This window comes from Grammomys surdaster, unplaced genomic scaffold, assembly GCF_004785775.1.
Source record: "Grammomys surdaster isolate TR1022 unplaced genomic scaffold, NIH_TR_1.0 126271, whole genome shotgun sequence".
Classification (NCBI taxonomy): domain Eukaryota; kingdom Metazoa; phylum Chordata; class Mammalia; order Rodentia; family Muridae; genus Grammomys; species Grammomys surdaster.
In genome coordinates, this window is record NW_021621071.1 from 920,841 (window position 1) to 940,163 (window position 19,323).

At 46.0% G+C, this 19,323-nt stretch overlaps 1 protein-coding gene across 1 annotated transcript in view; it reads left to right on the forward strand.

Moving 5' to 3' along the window:
* E2f7 (E2F transcription factor 7) overlaps positions 1–9,929 on the forward strand; it is a 41,935-nt gene extending 32,006 nt beyond the window's left edge. The window contains exons 9-13 of the mRNA XM_028759097.1: positions 456–525; positions 2,351–2,825; positions 4,359–4,614; positions 5,362–5,783; positions 7,226–9,929. Of these exons, the coding sequence (XP_028614930.1) occupies positions 456–525; positions 2,351–2,825; positions 4,359–4,614; positions 5,362–5,783; positions 7,226–7,393 (1,391 nt within the window). The 3' untranslated portion in view covers positions 7,394–9,929. The remainder of the gene's footprint in view (positions 1–455; positions 526–2,350; positions 2,826–4,358; positions 4,615–5,361; positions 5,784–7,225) is intronic.
* Positions 9,930–19,323: the final 9,394 nt, after the last annotated feature.

Below are 19,323 nucleotides of genomic sequence, written 5' to 3' on the forward strand. Positions count from 1 at the left end.
GTGAGCCACCATGTGGTTGCTGGGATTTGAACTCAGGACCTCTGGAAGAGCAGTCAGTGCTCTTAACCGCTGAGCCATCTCTCCAGCCCCTTTCTTGCTTATTCTTTTTTTTTTTTTGGTTTTTTCGAGACAGGGTTTCTCTGTATAGCCCGGGCTGTCCTGGAGCTCACTCTGTAGACCAGGCTGGCCTCGAACTCAGAAATTCGCCTGCCTCTGCCTCCCAAGTGCTGGGATTAAAGGCGTGCGCCACCACCGCCCGGCTCTTGCTTATTCTTAATGAGACCTGGAATCGTCATTAGCCAGCTGACTTCCGGAGATTGCCCTTTTTGAAACAAAACCAGAACAGATTTGAGGTCGCCTTCACAATCCCTAAGCTGTGTGGAATGGTCTCTGTTGTGTGTATCCATGCAAATAAGGCTCCTTCTGTATATGCTAACCTTCATGTTCCCCTCCAGGGTCAGCCTATTCCCTGGAAATTGGAAGTCTGGCAGCCATCTACAGACAGAAAGTAGAAGATAATTCGCAGTAAGTAAGAACCCAGAGTGTGTTCTCTTTTATTTCTTAAGTGTTAATGTTGGTCATACTGAAATTGATCCATCGCAAAATGGATTTTTTTTTAAGCCACTCTTTTCATGAAGGAGTGACACATCTTACCCTATGTGCCCAATATGACACAGATGTCTGAAAACTGCCCCCTAAGCTACTGTACCTTAAAGGAAGCAAAATGAACGAGACTGACACACGGAGAAGAACTCATGAGTACTAACCTTACTCTCTCATCCCCGTAGCTCAGTTACCTAATAAACACCGGGTGTTTTTCCAGCAGCCTTCATGTTTATTACCCTCTATACTGCAGTCTTTTCAGAGGCTGAGATATTTATCCTCATTAAAGAGGGAAGAAACTAGAATCCCGAGGTGTTGAATAAGTGGTCCAAGTTCACATAGTTCGAGTGGGACAGCTAATTCAAACCCCACTGAGTTAAATGTGCGATGTGGTTTTGAAGGTATCTTAGAGGACACAGGGCACTAAGAAGGGACGAGAGAGAGTTTGAATGGTAGGCGTGGGAAGAAACAGACTATGCTATGTGGCAGGGCTGAGAAGCAGCATGGAATGCTAGTTAGTGTAGCTGCCATTTGTCCACATAGGATAGTTAGATGAGATATCATTAGTAAGAAGCATTTCAGGGGTGAGTGGGCATCGTGAGGATAAAGGCTATTGCTACCAAGACTGATGACCCAGGTTCAGTCTCTGGGCGGGAAGTACAGACCATCTCCCGATGGGCAAGTCGCAGAACAAGGAGTGTGTGGTGGTTCCCGTGTGCCATGGTGCAGATCAGAGCTGTGTCTAATGAACACAGAAAGACCTCGGACAGTGTAAGAAGGTGACTTACTAGTCAGAGGCATCTGACGGCATCCGGGGTGGGGTCATGGTGAGCTTTCGGGTGGAGAGGGAGGGGTTGATGGCCGTGCCTGGGGAACACATTAGTCGTTGATGGACTCACTGCAGCCTGGTGACTTTCAGAGCTCAATCCCTTGCCTAGGGAGGCCGCGGTTGGAGAGCACAACTCATCTTTGCAAAACTGACCCTGGACAAAGTGTCTGATGTGCGCAGCCAACAGAAATCCACGTCCTCTGCCTACCAGAGGTTGATCTAGTTCAACACATGAACTAAGCCCATTAACATATTGAACGTTTGGGGGGGTTTATGTATAGAAGGCCCAACTTAAAATGGGGCTTAATGTTGAACAAGGACCACCTAAGCATACTTTATTAATACTGAGAAGGATAACAAAGTACCAGCCTGGTAGGTAGATAAGTTTACTTCCTCGTTGCCCACTCCCCCCACCCGCACGCACACTGAATTCTGGGTAAGCTAGATCAGCTTTCCTGTACATCAGCCTGACCCACTCTGCTCATGCTCTCCCTGTACCTGGGAACCGGGTCTTTACCATCAAACAGACCTGCAACGAGGCTCGGCTTCCCATCTTTAGGAGGGTGGATTAACCTCTGAGCTTGGCTTGGGTTTGCCTCAGTAATAAACGGGAATGAGGGTAGCTACGACTACATAGTATTTGCTTCAGGGCCGAATGCTAGATACATGATAACCAATACCAATGGAGGAACCAATGTCTGCGGTCACCTGAGAGCCCCAACATCTCTTGCCCATTGGCACCTCATGTCATCCCTAGCCACCCATCCAGAGTCACCCCATCTGCCTCTGGGTGACAAGGGAGGACATCTGGCCGTCATCTCTGCCGTGTTTCATCACTTCTGACTTGGAAAGCTGAGAATCAGGAGCTGCGGCAGAGCTCAGAGACTCGATGGTACACGTTGTATCTTTTTATTTCAGGGGGGAAGCCTTTGTCAGTAAGAGAGCGGTGCCTGCAGCCAACAGCGTCTTGGACCCTGCCCTCCCCGTGGACTCCGAGTACTGTTTAGCCCAGCCCGTGTTTTCTGTTGCTCAAACAGATTTGCCGGCCTTCTCCTCGCAGAATGGTCTGAGTGGACAAGTAGGTGTTCCCGTTCCTTCTGCAGCCTCTGACGCAGAGAGCTTAAAGCCAGCTCTGCTCGCCGGCCAGCCCCTGGTCTACGTGCCCTCCACCTCACTCTTCATGCTGTATGGGAGTGTGCAGGAGGGACTGTCCCCAGAGTCAAGATCAGAGGAGGACGGTGGTAGCTTTGATGTCCCAGCTGACCTGTCAGTGGCACCCTCTGCTCAGAAGCGCCTGTGTGAGGAGAGGAATCCTCAGGAGGAGGACGAGCCCGCCATGAAAAGACAAAGTCAGGAATTTGAAGATAGTCCCTTATCCCTAGTTATGCCCAAGGTAAGGGGGTGTGGGTGAATGTGTCTGGTGTTCGCTCTGAGTTTAAGGAAGTCACATGCTCTCAAGCGGTATAGTCTGGAATAGGACTATATTCTCATGTGTTCCTCATATATTTCACGAAGCCCTTGGCCGCCTTCCTCAAAATAATCACACCATAAAATAATACTATAAGAAAGATGATTTTTATTTAAAAGAAAAAAGTCACACTTATAAATTGCCCCCCCCCCCGCCAAATGCAAATAGAAGAAAAAAAAGCCTGTTAGTAAAGGGTAGTGACCACTGTTGACATGTTTGTGTGTTTCTTCTCAGTCTTAAGTTTGGAAACATTACAGAAACCATTTGGGCCCTGGGAACAAACAGTGGGGTTCCTGAGCCAAGAATGTGAATGCCTCTGGAGGCCTGGGGCAGCCTGGGGCAGCCTGGGGCAGCCTGGAGCAGCCTGGGGCAGCTCTTTTCACTGCCCAGAGATCCTCGTTCCTTAGCTGCAGAACAAGAAGAACAAGAGAGACTGAGAGGCAACCAGAGTGCCTTCCTCTCAGCTCTCCCGGTGGGGCTGGGTAGGCCAGGCCCACGGCATGGCAATTACTCCGTTAATTAAGATGATAGTCCCATTAATTAAAAAATAACACTAATTCTACCTTTCTCTTGCCAAAATGGGTTTTTCTGATTTTATATATAGTCCAGCATTTCAGATTAGAAGTGTAAGGAGCCAGCCAGTAGGTGTCCCGGTTCCTTCTGCAGCCTCTGACGCAGAGAGATTAAAGCCAGCTCTGCTCGCCGGCCAGCCCCTGGTCTTGCTAACAGTGGAGCAGGTGGAGGCGTCTCAGAGTAACTAGAGCGGATTATGTCCATGTGTGAAATTGTCAAAGAACTAACTTAGGGGAAAGTAAATCAGATGTTTACTTATAAACTGAGGGAGAAGAAAAACCGAGCAAGGCCTGACAAGCGCATGTGTCAGACACCAAGGCGACTCTGGGCCAGCCCACATCTTCTAGAACACCATAAAAGAGTGGTTTTCAGCCTTTCTAATGCTACAACCCTTTAAAACTGTTCCTCATGCTGTGGTGACACACACACACACCCAGCCATAGAACTATTGTTGTTGCTACTTTGTAAAGGTGATTTTGCTACTGTTATGAATGGTTATGTAAATATCAGATGTACTTTCATTGTTACTAATTGACCTAGGGGCAGCAACCCCCTGGTTGAGAACCCCTGCCCTAGGAGACTACAGCACAGCACCAATACTCCTTGTGGGTTACCGGTTCATACTCCGAATGCCATGGCCAAATTGACATCACCATAATCTCGATCGTGTGTGTACTTAGGTGTCACAAGCCTATGTCTCTACTTCTACACACCTGTTTCTCTACTGTACCTATTAAATAGAATCAAAACAACTGAACCATAAATCCAAATGACACACGGCTGTTCTCTTGTCTAGGTGGTATAGATAATTTAAGAAAACTCTTCTAAAGTTGATTACTGGAATTTTTACTTGGCTCTTCTGCTTTCTGGTTTGGTTGTCCTTAGAAACCCTCCAATTCCTCAGACCTCGCCAGTCCTGTGTCCATGGGAAACGGGAGATCTACACCCCTGGAAGATGTCTGCTTTAAGGGCCAGCTCCCTGCTGCGGAAGAAGTCTCAGGAAAGGCTGTCCCAAACGGCTTCATTACTTCTGAACGTGGAAACCCATCGAGAAATCCAGACACTGAAAAGCCTTCCAACGAAAACGAGATCACCAAAGACCCCTCCCTGCTGCAGTATCTGTACGTGCAGTCTCCCACAGGTAAGGGCTTCCGGAGGCGCTCACACTGTGTGCACCGGGCTTACGTCTTTGCCAGTGTCACCTGACCAGAGAGAGACGTTCCTTGATGTGCTACACCTGTCTCAGTCCCGGCCTACTTAAATGAAGGGTGAGACTGCTGGTCTCCATTCACCAACTACAGGGAATTAAATACATGGAATAGATGGTATGGGGTTGTTTGTTTGTTTGTTTGTGTGCTACACTTTATCTGATGTAGAAACCACATATTTAGAAGGTAAGTTTATCATTTGATTGACTGATTCAATCGAATCTGGCGTTGGTTCAGAATGCTAGTCCATTAGCATGGCAGGAAGCATGGCAGCGAGCAGGCAGCAGGAGACTGTTATACTAGGCGTAGCTTGAGCGTAGGAGACCTCAAAGCCCGACCCCACAGTGATAGACCTCTTCCAACGAGGCCACACCTCCTAACGGTGCCACTCCCTGTGGAACAAGCATCCAAACACAAGACTCTATGTGGGCCAAACCAAACCTGTTCAAACCACCACACTGGTCTACAGAGTGAGTCCCAGGGCAGCCAGGATGACACAGGGAAACCCTGTCTCGAAAACAAAGACCCTGTAGGTAAAGGTTGACATGTAGTCCTGGCCACCGGGGAGAGGGTGCCCTTGGTCACTGATCGTCATGGACTCCACTGGAGAAGCCATGAGAGATGTGAATGGAGTCCTGTATTGTGATTTTTTTTTTCATTTTGTTTTCCTTCTCTTTCAGGATTAAATGGTTTTAACATGCTTTTACCAGGCAATCAAACCCCGCATGCCATGGCACCCTCTTCGGCTCAGCTACCATCCTTCGGTGTACCCTGCATGCTCCTACCATCTTCAGGCCTGGGCCCCTTTCCAGTTCTCTATTCTCCCGCCATCCCCGGGCCCATCTCTTCAGTCCCTGGCGCTCTCCCAAACACTGGACCCATGAACTTTGGCTTGTCCACCCTGGGATCTGCCTCCCACCTTCTCATCAGCCCGGCAGCCATGGTCAATCCAAAGTCATCCACTCTCCCCTGTGCCGATGCTCAGCTTCGGTGTCAGCCCTCACTAAACCTGAGTCCAATGATGCCAGGCTCACAGGGTGTCATCCACCCTGAGTCCCCCGGTTATGTGAGACATCCGGTATCCATGGTAAAGACAGAGCAGGTGAGACCCAAGGCTCCTTTGTTCCATAAATGGGGTACGCCTACATACAGTTAGCTTTCCTCTCAGCCACTTGACTGACATGGAGGGGTATTACATCAGGTTCCACATGGTTTTTCCACAAAGCACTGGGCTCCAAGACAAGAGAAGCCATGATTTAAGACAAACCTCCTCAATGTCATTTTGCTTCCCAACAGCAGAAGGAACCTTATGGGGCATGGTCTTAGGAAGTCTTCATACTTAGACTGCTTCCATGACCTGGCGTTCATCTCTTTAGGCTGAATGTAACTGTACAGTTGTAGCACCGCTCACTCAGTTCCACACGTTCTTCTCGGCACCCACCATTTCTTAAAACATACCGCCCGGGGGCGTAGGTTACAGACACACACACTCATAAAACACACACATGCAACTGGCGCTCACGTAATCAGTTCTGTGCTTATCTGTGGGATTCTTTTTGTAGACCTGTCAGTAAAAATCTGTTAAAAATTCTTATAAGACAGCATTCACAGTCACTAAGTACTTCCCTCAAAAAAAAAAAAAAGTCATTCTGTTTGGCCGAAACTCTTCAGTCAAGTTATACAGAGGCTCCAAAGTTCACATATTTAAATAGTCATACTCATTTTTAGACACGACTTGATTTGATTTTGCAGTGCTGGGAATCGAACCTAGGGCCCCACATAAGCTAGGCCAATGCTCTGCCTCAGCTCCATAACCCTTGTCTGAACGTACATTTTTTGGAAAAATAATGGTTTTATTGAATCTTTAAGAATTTCAGACAGTGTATTTTGGTTCCATTCATCTCCTTCTCCAACTCCTCCCAGAGCTTTTCTTCCCTCCCTCCCTCCCTCCCTCCCTCCCTCCCTCCCTCCCTCCCTCCCTCCTTCCCTCCCAACCAACGCCGTTTTCTCTCTGTCTTTCTAAGTCCACTCAGTCCAGTTTGTATTAGGCAGCCCCTCCTGGGCACAGGACCTGCTCCAGAGTGTGGTCAGTATACCCCGGGTCACATTAAAGAACGCTGCCTTTCTCTTTCCCAACCCAGTCAGCTGCCCACCGGTAGCTCCTCAGCTAGCAGTGGGACATTGTGCCCACCTCCAGTCCACGCTGGGTTGTTGTTTTCTTTTTTTAATTGAAATACCAGAATTTCCTCACATAATCCTTCTAGCGCTGTGAAGTTGATATTCATCCCTGACGGGGATGCAGAAACTGAGGGACACCGAGATGAAATAATCTGTCCAGTATCACAGAGCTGGTGAGGGCAGAGGCCATCCATGGCCCTGGCCTCTAGACCTCGGCCACATCTGTAACACTTTGGGGTAGGCTGTTTTTCTATACCCGAGATACTCAGCACTGTGCTAAAGGGTGGCTGAATAGGATAGAGGGGACAGGCAGCTTAGTGACACCCGGTGGGAACATCATTTCTCTTCTGCTTCTCCTCTGTTTAGTCCCCAGCACCAGTGACTCCCAAGAGCATCCAGCGGAGACACAGGGAGACGTTCTTCAAGACCCCTGGCAGCCTTGGCGATCCTGTCCTAAGAAGAGAGAGGAACCAATCACGAAACACTAGCTCAGCCCAGAGGAGACTAGAAATCTCTAGCAGCGGGCCTGACTAGACTGATGCTTCAGTCGGTGGGGTGGCCTCAGTGCCTGACATCCCCTGATGTCCCAGACAAATGTCCTATGTGGAACATGGGCCACCCCGGTCCTCAGCTCGTGGCCTCGCTCTCTCGCTCGATCCACTGGTTCTGCTAACTTCCCGATATGATGAGTCATCTATTTTCCTGGAAGTGATTATTACTAATTATGCATCTAACACCACCTGGCGTCCAGGCTGTGCGCGGTGTCACCGAGGTACAGCCGTGTGACTGCTGTGGTTTTTCTGAAGGGGGGTTGCCTAGCACTTAACCAGGGTAAGTGTTGGTGAGTGCTTCTTCACCTGCCCTAAGCAAGTCTGTAGTGAGAACTCTCTCTGCAGCCTAAACACGCTACTGCTTCCTTGAGGCTCCGGGAAGCCACCTTCAGTGAGGAATCCTATGGTATTATTTATTTTTGTCCCTGAAGCGGGACTTTTACTGCACAAAGTTTACAACATCTTCCTAACGTATGTTTTCAGGGTATCGTGACTTGAATGTTCATACTTTGTTTTGTTGTTTGTTGTTAATGATTTGCCCTGCACTTATACTACAACTTATTAATAATGTGGATAAATGTATTATACCTGATAACTGTCAAGACCAAAATAACTGTGAATGCTACACCTAGCCATTAATGAACTGTGCTGACCTCTCTGGGAGTGTGGGAACGAAAGCTGAAGTCTAAGTGCCTCGTGACCGCTCCTCCAGCAGCGACCGGACAATGAGGTCTCACTGTTTGTTTAAAACAAAACAAATCCTCCTGTGCCCAGCTCCCTTCACCCCGTGCCCTGTGAATCCTAATTTAAATGTTCACTGTAGCGTGCCGGGGTATGTGCCTTCTCGCGGTAGCCGTTTATAATAAGACGAATCAGGACGACAGAGCAGAATGGAGACCGTTAGATCCAGAACCTGGATGAGAGTTCTGGTTGAATTATGAAGCACGATGAACAAGGAGACAGCAGTAGACAATTCTTTTATTTTCTCTTTCCTTTACACATTTTCCTTGTGTTTGGAGAAGAGAGAGGAGGGGGCATCCTGTCCATTCCCAAGAGTGTTCATTCATATGTTCCATGGTCCACCCAGAACAAGCACCGTGAGCACAGGGGTCAGCTGTTCTAACAAACAGCTCTGGAAACTGCACGTGGCCCTTTGTGAGCCGAGTTGCTTTAGGGCTCTCTGTTCTACACTGATGTTACCACACTCTTGTCTCTTCAAAGTAAACCTTTACTCTTCTACTTCCTTTCTTCCTCCTCTTCTTCCAATCTGTTTTCTATTTAAGCTTCTTATAGTTAGAGTCTTAATATAAGACTATTTTTTCCTTTGTATTTTTGTACCCTGCAAAATACTATATAAAAGGATAAAAAATATTAATTTAAGAGACTCTGGGAGTCTGATCAAAGTAGCTTTATATTAACTACAGGATATTTTTAGCCTTACTACCCTCAACACTAGCTTTGGGAAACTTGAGATAAGTAGCCAGTTTAACATATTCGCTACTTAAAATTCTTCATCAACACTAAACTTAAAAAGTTGCAAGAAAAGGTATTCCCTTTTTTAAAAAAAAATTTTTTTTTCTTGAGTCAGGTAAAAATTGCATGGTGTCTATGACTCTGAGGCCACACTGCTGGTTCCTTGCTGGAACATGGAGTAACCCCTTTTCAGGACATGCATGTATCGGACATGCAGCAAGTGGGTCTGCTGTGCACTGCTTGCTTTTAAGATGCGTCATGCATAGGAATTTCCACAAAAGCCATTTCTGTCAAGAAATCCACATTTCAATACAAACAGAAACCTTGTTTCTTCTCTCGTTCCTGGATAGTCTCCATTTATTTTAACCTTTTGCTATTCCTTCTTATTATTTTACTCATTATTCTGTTTGTGAATTGACCATATTAACCTCAGAGAATTTATGATTCTTGGGAGGCGTCCAGCAATTCCATCCATGGAAAACAAAAGTTACTTCTGTATTAGAGTCCCACTCGGTGTGGCTTCTGGCTCCTCCAGAAGGCTGGTCTTTGAAGCTGTGCGGCTAGATCCGGGTGGTGAGCCGGAGAAGCGGCGGCTTCTCGTTTAATCCAAGAAGAAATAACTGTTAATGGAGGGCATGGGCTTTGAGTCAGCACCGAGGGAGGTGTGCTATCTCAAACCATGCCATCTGGGGTTTCCAAAACCCTTGCATTCCGGTACAAGAGTTGAGGGTATAACGTATACTTGAACCTACATGCTAAGTTTACATTGCCCAGTGTAAGGTGCTATCTCTGTCCTTAAGTAACTAATGTAAAGCTGCTTCCTGCTTATCTCGTTGCACTGCTAGGCTTACGTAGGTGTTCATTCTATTGCTGCTTGCCGTTCCGTGGTCATGGGTTTTGGCTCTGCTCTTTTCCTAGTGGCTATCTTATCTGTAGCCATCCACTTGTAACGCTACTACTCTGTAAACCAATCTCTTTCCTTTTAGAAAAATACTAAGCTTTATAAAGTAGCAATGAAAATAAATGCATTTAGTAAGACCTGTGTGCTATATTACTTTAAAACATTTGTGTGTGTGTGTATGTGTCGTGGCAGGTGGGTGGGTGGAGGTGAGGTGACAACTTGTAGGAGTCGGTTCGCCCCTAAATTGTGAGTCCCAGGGATCAAATCAGTTGGTCAGCTTCAGTGGCAAGCATCTTTGCCTGCTGAGCCGCCTCACAGACCCTGGTGAGTTCTCTTTGCTGCAGTTTATTGTTAAGACTGCTAGCAGCCGCCACACAGATGCGCTAATCTTTTTACTGAGACCTTCCTGTAGTTCTCACACATGTACACACACGCGCACACACACACACGAATGCATGTACACATAAAGCATCAGGCTGGTCTGTAAGCTCAGGGAAGGGGGAGGCAGCACGGAAGTATGCTGTTAGCTTTGCGTCTGAAGTCCAACTGGAAGTTTGGAGCTTCCAGGGGAGACGGAAATTCAATACAGCAGTCAGTCACAAAGTCAAAGGTGAGACCACCTTCCCAGCTCCTGACATTCATAAGGTTAAAGGCTTCTCGTTGTAAGGGATTTGCTCAATCTTATTCACACCAAAGCCCCCAAATTCTCCAGACTTGGAGGGGTGTGGTCCATGGCGCCCAGGCATCAGCTCTGCTGTCATATCGCCAGGTGGGACAGCTGGGACTTGTGCTGATTCACACAGGGAGCTTGACCTTTAACCTCTGCAACATAGGCAATGCATTTCCCTCAGGCATTGCTCCTCCCTCCCTTGAGGCGTCTGGTTTCTCTGCAGTCCCCACAAACCAGTCGCAGACTGTTCATGTCCCCTTAGCCCACATCCAGTGCCCTTTCTCCTGACTAATCCGAACTCTACCCCAGCCTAACATCTCCCCAGGCGAGTCAGTTACCAGAATCACTTCCTGCTTCAGGAAGGGCTGGAAGCTAGCAACAGGGAGGCAGATTCCTTTGTTCCTTAGAGGCAGACAGGAGTGTATATAATTCAGATACTTTCACTAAATCTATTTCTAGTTCGTTTCTTCAAACTTTCACAGCCTCTAGAGTGAGGGAACTCAATAGATTTGTTCCTCTTTGTTCTTTGGGGTTGTTTGTTTGTTTGTTTGTTTGTTTTGCAAAATGTCCATCACTCTGCAGAGCTCAGCACCTTTGAAATTCAGCAGTTCTTGTAACTGATGATGCAGCCGTACTAATATCCTGTCACAATATCCTTCCGTGGTTCAGGATGTCCACATCGCTAGAAGGACACTAAAGCACTTAATATTTCACACGGAACAGAGTAGTTCTGGTGGTTAGTTTGTTTGGGTATTAAGGTAGGATTGACTCTGTGTCTTTGCTGAACTGAATGTATCCAGATTTAAGAAACCATACCAAAAACCAAAATGGCTTCCATCTTACCACATCTAAATTTATTTTTACATGTAGCCCAGAGGTAACCTTCCATTTCAATGGCTCTTGGAAACAAGTGCTCTGAAGAGCCCAGGTTTTAATGGGTTAAGAAAAAGTTCGGAACACTGATAAAATTAAGCAGTTTGTTTGGGAGAGGAGGTATACTTGCGTGTGCCTGTATAAATGTAGGGGGTGGGTCAGAGGTCATCGGGTGTCTGATGGAGGAAGCTCTATCACCTCCTACATTATTTACTGGGCGGGGGGGGGGGGGAGTCTCAGCCACCATGGTCCACCTGTCTTTGCCATCCCCTACCCCAGCTCTGGAGTTGCAGATGCACACCGCTATTGGCAGCTTTTACGTAGGTGCCCGGGATTTGAACTCAGGGCCTCACACTTGCACACACCCAACACTTCATCCGCCGAGCCATCTCCCCTAGCCTCGCAGTTCACACTTGACAACACAATTACAGGTGTTTAACTTAAGAGCTGCCTCGAATATGAAAACGTTCTCACAGCGTTTTATGAGACGCTACTCTGAGAAGCAATGAATTAATTCCCCCCAAGCCCTCGAAAACTAACTTAGCACTTAGCTTCCTAGGGACAGAAGCCGTACACGACATATCTATGCTGTATGACCGTCTCAAAGGCATATCTCCAAAACAGGGATTTAAAAGAGAATTGCCATTAAAAATTATAAGAAGTAGTGATGATGATGATGATGATAAAACTTTAGAAGGTTATTTCATTGCATGGCTTCTGTAACACAACATTTACCTAAAATTATACCACGTAATGTTTTCATTCTATTTTAGAAGAGTGGGCTACACAGTGTGTCTAATGCTTATAGAATGGATTTAGTCCTGCCGGACGGTCCTGCCTGTAACTTGTCGTATCCTGGACAACTCTCTGTAATTCACTGGTACTCGCTTCCCGGTCCATCACTGCTTGCAACGTGCCTTGGCAACCGTGCGCAGTACCGGCTACTAACCACTGCCTCATGACTGCTCCTCCTCCTAGTTCTTCTCCCAGGGACAGAAAAGCTGACAGCTACATTTCTGAACCTCTAGTGCTTCTGGGTACTTGATGTGATTTTGACAGATCCACTCATGCAAGACGGGTAGACAGACTTAAGAGGCACTGGGGCTGCGCCTCTTAAGGTAGAAGCACTCCTTGCAGCAGGGATGCGTTTGAACAAATTTTAAAAAAAAAATTAAAGAGCAAAGTAATTGGTCGATGATGATGATGATGATGATGGTGATGATGATGATGATGATGGTGATAAACATCTTCTATAGGATCTGTGGGCAAAACAGCAAAATTGTGCTTCATTCAGTAACTGAGAGTTAATATAGGGTATGGTAACTGAACTTTGAACCATGCTTCTGAAGAGCTGATGGTGTCTGTGCCAGGAGGCTGGCATGCCTGTATATCAAATTCTGTGGCTGGAATTAATTTTACATTTTAGTTTATTTTCAAAGATTTATTCATTTTATTTTATATGAATACACTGTCGCTGTCTTCAGACACACCAGAAGATGGCATCCGATCCCATTACAGATGGCTGTGAGCCGCCATGTGGTTGCTGGGAACTGAACTCAGGACCTCCGGAAGAGCAGTGAGTGCTCTTAACCACTGAGCCATCTCTCCAGCCCTAATTTTATAGTTGAAACCTGCATTTTATTAGAAGATTGTTTAACCGAGGATCTCTGTCAGTACGGTCCTTACTTTACACACACTCTCTGAAACTGCAGAAGCAACTGAGACACTTTCAGTGACAACCGTTTCAAAACATAACTTAAACAAGCAGGGTCCTAGAGCATCCCTTGAAGGCTGGAGGCAGGAGGAACCAGATCATTTCCAGTGATTCCCTCAGGCTTCCTGTATCCGTTTCCCTCACAAGCTACAGCAGTTACAGCCCAACACAAGCCAAGTTCCACTGGAGAAAAAATGCAACTGTTTGGAATTTCTTCCACTCCAGGTTTCTTAGGATGTCTCTCCTCCGTTCTTATAAATGCAGACTGGCATGATGTTGCCTGTGCCCTGGACTACTCACCTCCCGACCCTATCTGCCCTTGGGGGTTGGAGGTAAGGTAGACCAGAGTCAATGACAGAAACTCCATCATGAGCAGGTGAGAAACACAGCAGCAAGCTGATCTGAGCGCTGCTGCAAGTTCCTTTAATATCCTCCACCTGTGCCCTTTTGGTCCCAAGAAAAAAACAACTTCTTCTTCTTCTTCTTCTTCTTCTTCTTCTTCTTCTTCTTCTTCTCCTTCTTCTTCTAATAAATGAAAGCATTTAATCAAGCTTACTGTTTCAGAGGGTTAGAGCCCATGGTGGTAAAGCAAAGTTTTGGCAGCAGGAACAATTGAAAGTGCACGTCTTGATCTGCCAAAAGCATCTTTTCTAAACAGCAGTTTCTGATTGGCTGGCATTGTCTGCACCAGCAACCCTTGGTCTCTCAGGCAGTCCTCAACTAGGTCCTCCTGTAGGAGACACATTTGTGGCTGCATGGCCGGCAGTGGTCACACATAGGCGGCCCCGCCGTTCCTGCTACACATCTTCTATAGTTTAAATCTAGGTCCTCTCTTTCATGGGGCTTAGATGTAGAGCTACAGGCAGTTAATGACAGCTGAGAGAGGGGGCCGGGGAGAGAGAGAGAGAGAGAGAGAGAGAGAGAGAGAGAGAATGAATCAGTCTTCTAATTGTGTATCCAATACCAAGCAGTCAGCCCTAAAGCATACACATGAGCAATATGAAATGGTTGTATTTACACATTATATTGTTACATAACAGAAAAGGGGGCATGGATTTGAGAGGGAGAAAGGGAGGGGTCCAGGGAGGGGTTGGAGAAGGCGGCAATGTTGGAACTATATTCTAATTAAAAAATAAAATGGAATTTAAAATATATCTAGCTTTCCCCATGGTTCATGTGTTCACACCTTGATGCCATCGGTACAAGGTGTCATCTTTGGAAGGTATGGCCCTGGGGGGAGATCCTTGTGTCACTGCAGGAATAGTAAGCCCCTGGCTATCACTTCTTTCCCTCTGCTCCATAGCTAGCATTGTGACCTTTCTCTCCGACATGTTCCCACCATTGTCATCTGCTGCCCTCACCAGAAGTGACCCAATCTAGGTTGTAGGTGGCATGCCTTTGACTCTGTAAAATAATGAGCTCAACAAACTTTTTGCAATTGTAAGTTAGCTACCTCCCATATTTTGCCACAGTAATAAATAGTCAACTACAACGATACTCACCTTGGACCAGTTAGGTCCAGACAAGGTTATCTTCTCTAGTAAATAAAACCATTCGTGGGACAGATGCGTATGGGCTCTATAAAGGGGACATGGATCCCTGAACAAAACTCAGGTTTAGTTAAAATGGAAAATACATCCAGGTGGTGGTGGTGCACACCTTTAATCCTGGGGATCGAGAGGCAGAGGCAGGTGGATCTCTGAGTTCAAGGCCAGGCAGCTCTACAGAGCATGTTCCAGGACAGCCAAGGCTACACAGAGAAATTGTCTTGAAAAACCAAAAACCAAAACAAGTTCCAGAAACTTGAGGCTGGCCAGCAACAGAAATTTCATTCCCCCCCCCCCCTTTTCCTGACATGACAGGACATCAAACCTCAAGAAAGGATAAACAGGCTGCCAGTCTCTATGGTGGTTTCAATTTGCTTGGCCCTGGGAGTGGCACTATTTGGAGGTGTGGCCTTGTTGGAGTGGGTGTGTCACTATGGACATGGGCTTTAAGACCCTCCTCCTAGCTGCCTGGAAGCCAGTCTTCTCATGTTTGCTTTTGGAACAAACTGTTGAACTCTCAGCTCCTCCTACACCATGCCTGCCTAGATGCTGCCATGCTCCCACCTTGATGATAATGGACTGAACCTCTGAACTTGTAAGCCAGCCCCAATTAAATGTTGTCCTTATATGAGTTGTTCTGGTCATGGTGTCTGTTCACAGCAGTAAAACCCTAAGACAGACAGTCTCTAACCTTACGAATTGCCATGACATGTATTCCCTTCTTCTCTAGTCCCTGTTATCCCTTTTGACGTCACTGTGAATTTCTGGATGCTATGGCCAACTCTGTGGAATACCCGTAGGCCTTCTTCATCCTTCACCAACACTGGCATCCCCCTAACAAAACTACTGCTTTACACACAGCTCAGGGATCCAATGCTTGGGAATCTGCCTCTGTTTGTTGTTGTTGTTGTTGTTGTTGTTGTTTCAGCCACAAAAATAATTTCAGGTAAGAAGACTCATGATCTCAGGTCCTGTCAAGTCTGCCTCTTGGAGCTGCCATCAGTAAAGCTTCAACTGGGTATGCAGAAGCAGTTGGCTTTTTCACCCTACGAGGCCATCTTCTGTAAATGACTCAATCGTTTCGAGAGCACACATCTGAGAAGCCTACGCAAGCTAATATCTAAAGATGCTGCTTATTTCTGAGCCCATAAAAACAAAATTGATGGTCTCAACAACATAAATTGGACCTGTTCACCTAATGCACTACTACTGAATAAATAAAATATCTAGGTCTATGAGCAGTAATGTGCACACATCTGAAGATAATGGTGAGTGGGAACAGAAATGATACAAGGATTCGATTTTACAATATTTCACATTTAAAGCAGCTTTGCAGCAAATATATAAAAGGATACACACACACACACACACACACAAAACAAGGGGTTATTCCAGACAGGAAGAGCTTGGTGGAAGACAAGGCTACTAAGAGGTCTTCAACTGTATCTGAAATATCCTGCTTCTGTTACAGCAAAGGGAGCCAATGGCACCAGTCATTCTGTGATAGCAAGTGCTTGTGTCTGTACCTTTCTGCCTGATGAAATGGCTTATACAAATTACAATCTTCAATATACAATTTTAGAACATGCTACCCATTTGTTGAGTGTGCCACAGGGGGCACCTACATTTGGACTGCTCACGGGACCACCGGTTTTGGTTATCGGGTTGGCCCAAGTATCTGCTTCGGCTTCCCGTGGGAAGTTTGTACATCAGATGCAGAATTCTGAGAGGCCACAACTTACTTGTTCCCCAGAAATATGGGAGGAAGTGATGTGTGTTCCTTCAGAAATTGTGAGGTAGAGCTCATGGTTTTCTATGTCTGTTTTTCGACCTTAGCCAGGAAACCAGTTGTCCCGGACCAGGGTCACTCGGTCATGCACAGTCTGGAACAAGAAACAGATCCATGGCCAGACCAGCCTGGAGGGAGCCTGCAGGTGTGCAGACAGAAAACACATTTCGAGCTTCTGAGATTGGGAGTTGCCTGCTACCTCAAATTTATGGCTATGCTGGCTGACACAATTTCAAAGCATAATGGGAAACACAACATCCAACATAAACACCATTGCTGTGATTGTCTTTCTTTTTTTTTTACAACTGGTATCAAAATATATCTATCTTATTTTTTATTGGATATTTTCTTTACTTTCATTTTAAATGTTATCCCCCTGGAAACTCCCTATCCCATCCCTCTCCCCCTGCTTCTATGAGGGTGCTCCCCCACCCACCTACCCACTCCCAACTAACTCAGTGCCCTAGCATTCCCCTACACTGGGGCATCAAGCTTTCACCAAGGGCCTCTCCTCCACTGATGCCTGACAAGGCCATCCTCTGCTACATATTCGGCTAGAGCCATGAGTCCCTCCATGTGTACTCTTTGGTTGGTAGTTTAGTTCCTGGGAGCTCCAGGGGTGGGGGTGGGGTGGGGTCTGGTTGTTTGATATTATTGTTCTTCCTATGGGGTTCTAAACCCCTTCAGCTCCTTCAGTCCTTTAACTCCTCCATTGGGGACCCTGTGCTCAGTTAATGGTTGGCTGTGAGCATCTGCCTCTGTATTTGTCAGGCTCTGGCACAGCCTCTCAGGAGACAGCTATATCAGGCTCCTGTCAGCATGCACTTCTTGGCATCCACAGTAGTGTCTGGGTTTGGTGTCTGTATATGGGATGGATCCTCAGGTACGGAAGTCTCTGGATGGCCTTTCCTTCAGTCTCTGCTCCACACTTTGTATTTCCTCCCGTGAGTATTTTGTTCCCCCTTCTAAGAAGCACTGAAGCACCCACACTTTGGTTTTCCTTCTTCTTGAGCTTTATGTGGTCTGTGAATTGTATCTTGAGTATTCTGAGCTTTGGGGCTAATAGCTACTTATCAGTGATGCTGTGATTTTCTTAGAAAATGAAAGTTATCACAATGGCTATGAATCTCCCAACATCTTTTTTTTTTTAATTTGAAAGACATTAAAAGTAAAGAACTTAGTAAATTCAACATTAAAAATGTGTGTGCCCATGCGTATATGCATGTGTGTACGTACTACGGTGTATTCAGCCAACCGAGGCTGTGCATGCACCTACCACCTCATTCCCTTAAGAAAGAGTTTCTCACTGAGTCTGGAGCCAGACTGAGAGCCAGCAAGCTCCAGAGAACCTTCTGCCACCGTCACCCACAGCACTGAAGTCACAGGAGGTACGGCCACACGGTGAGTGTGGGGGATTCGAACTCAGGTCCTCACGCTTAGACAAATCTGCACCATCTTCTCAGCTTGAATATTGGAAACTGAATCGTGCCCCTGGAGAGCTTCAGCACAGCCTGGCTTTGCAGCTAAACCAGAAACTTTGTCTGGCGTGGGGTCACTTCTGAAAGGACTGTAAACATCTACGTCTTTCTTTATCTCCTGGAACTGCATTTATATTTCTTCCTAAAATAATTTCTGGTGAGCTGCTCTCTGCCTGTCGTCCTTTCTCCCTCCACAAAAGTACAGACTACCTCTACTGTACAGAAGGTGATAAGTGGGTGGGGACCACAGGGTCCCCAACTGTAGTGCCACTACACTGAGAGCCAGTCGGTTAGCCAGCAAGTGAGAATCAGACACTCTTCCAGGCCCCCCTGGGTCTCATCAATGGAAAAAAGAAAATTATTAAAAGTACAAAGTCCTTTGGGGTGAGAAACTAAAAATCATCTTTTCAAACCGGGCTGACACTGCCTCAGAAAGTTTCTTCCATTCTCATGACTTATTTCTGGGGTTGACACTTCCTGAGGCTTATACATAGGAGGTGCAATATATAGGAAAGGCGTCGAGGTGACGCTGGCTCCTGTCACGTGGCATTCACAAACGTACGTCATGGATGTGATTAAAATCTCAAAATAGAACATTTGCTTTGAGGGTTTAACTATTGGAGAAAATTTTTAAATACGTTTGAGTTTTTAGTGAGTCATAAAAATGGACGTAACTAAAGCCTTGTTGTCAAAGGAAAAAGTAAAACTTAGTTTGGTTGTTTTGTTTGAGAAAAGTACGCATGGATTTTTTTTTTTTTTTTTTTTTTTACAAACACGCCATTCTATGTACAGCACGAGGCATTTGAAACATTGCTGTATAAAGCATGAGAATACAGTCTGTTGGGGAACTGAGATTCGTAAATAGGCTCAAGGAAGAAAGAGACACATATGAAGGTTACTGACAACTAAAAACACTGTGTGCTTTTAAAATCGTTGGTGTAGGTCAAGTACGCTAGTCTCTTAGCGCTGCATAGTATATACGAAAAGGGTAATGTAATTTTATCTTAATATTTGTGAATATTGATATCACAAACCACAAGAGATTATCTTCCTTATGAGAACCTTTCTAATGTACTCTTAAGGGAATTGCGCAATCATTCCGAAGAACACAGGATCCACGCAGCACGCCACCTCCTCCTAGTCCCCACGGGTTCCCAGTACTGTCCACAAGGTGGCGGTAGCGTCCACACAGCGTGACAGATCTCTCAAGCCAGATGTTTCCAAACCATTTCCCTTGCAACCAATATGTTAAATAAACATTTTAGGTCGCCCTTGAATTATAATGACATATCTAGAGTGAATGACGACCGAATCTCAAAGTATTTTATTAAATTTTCCTGTCATGTGACAAACTAATTCTATAAATGCTTTTCTCACCTACCTGGGACAAATCTGGACGTTAAATTCATTATATATATATGCCTTTCTCTTCCCCAATGCTTACACACTCGACCCACTCCCCCAACTC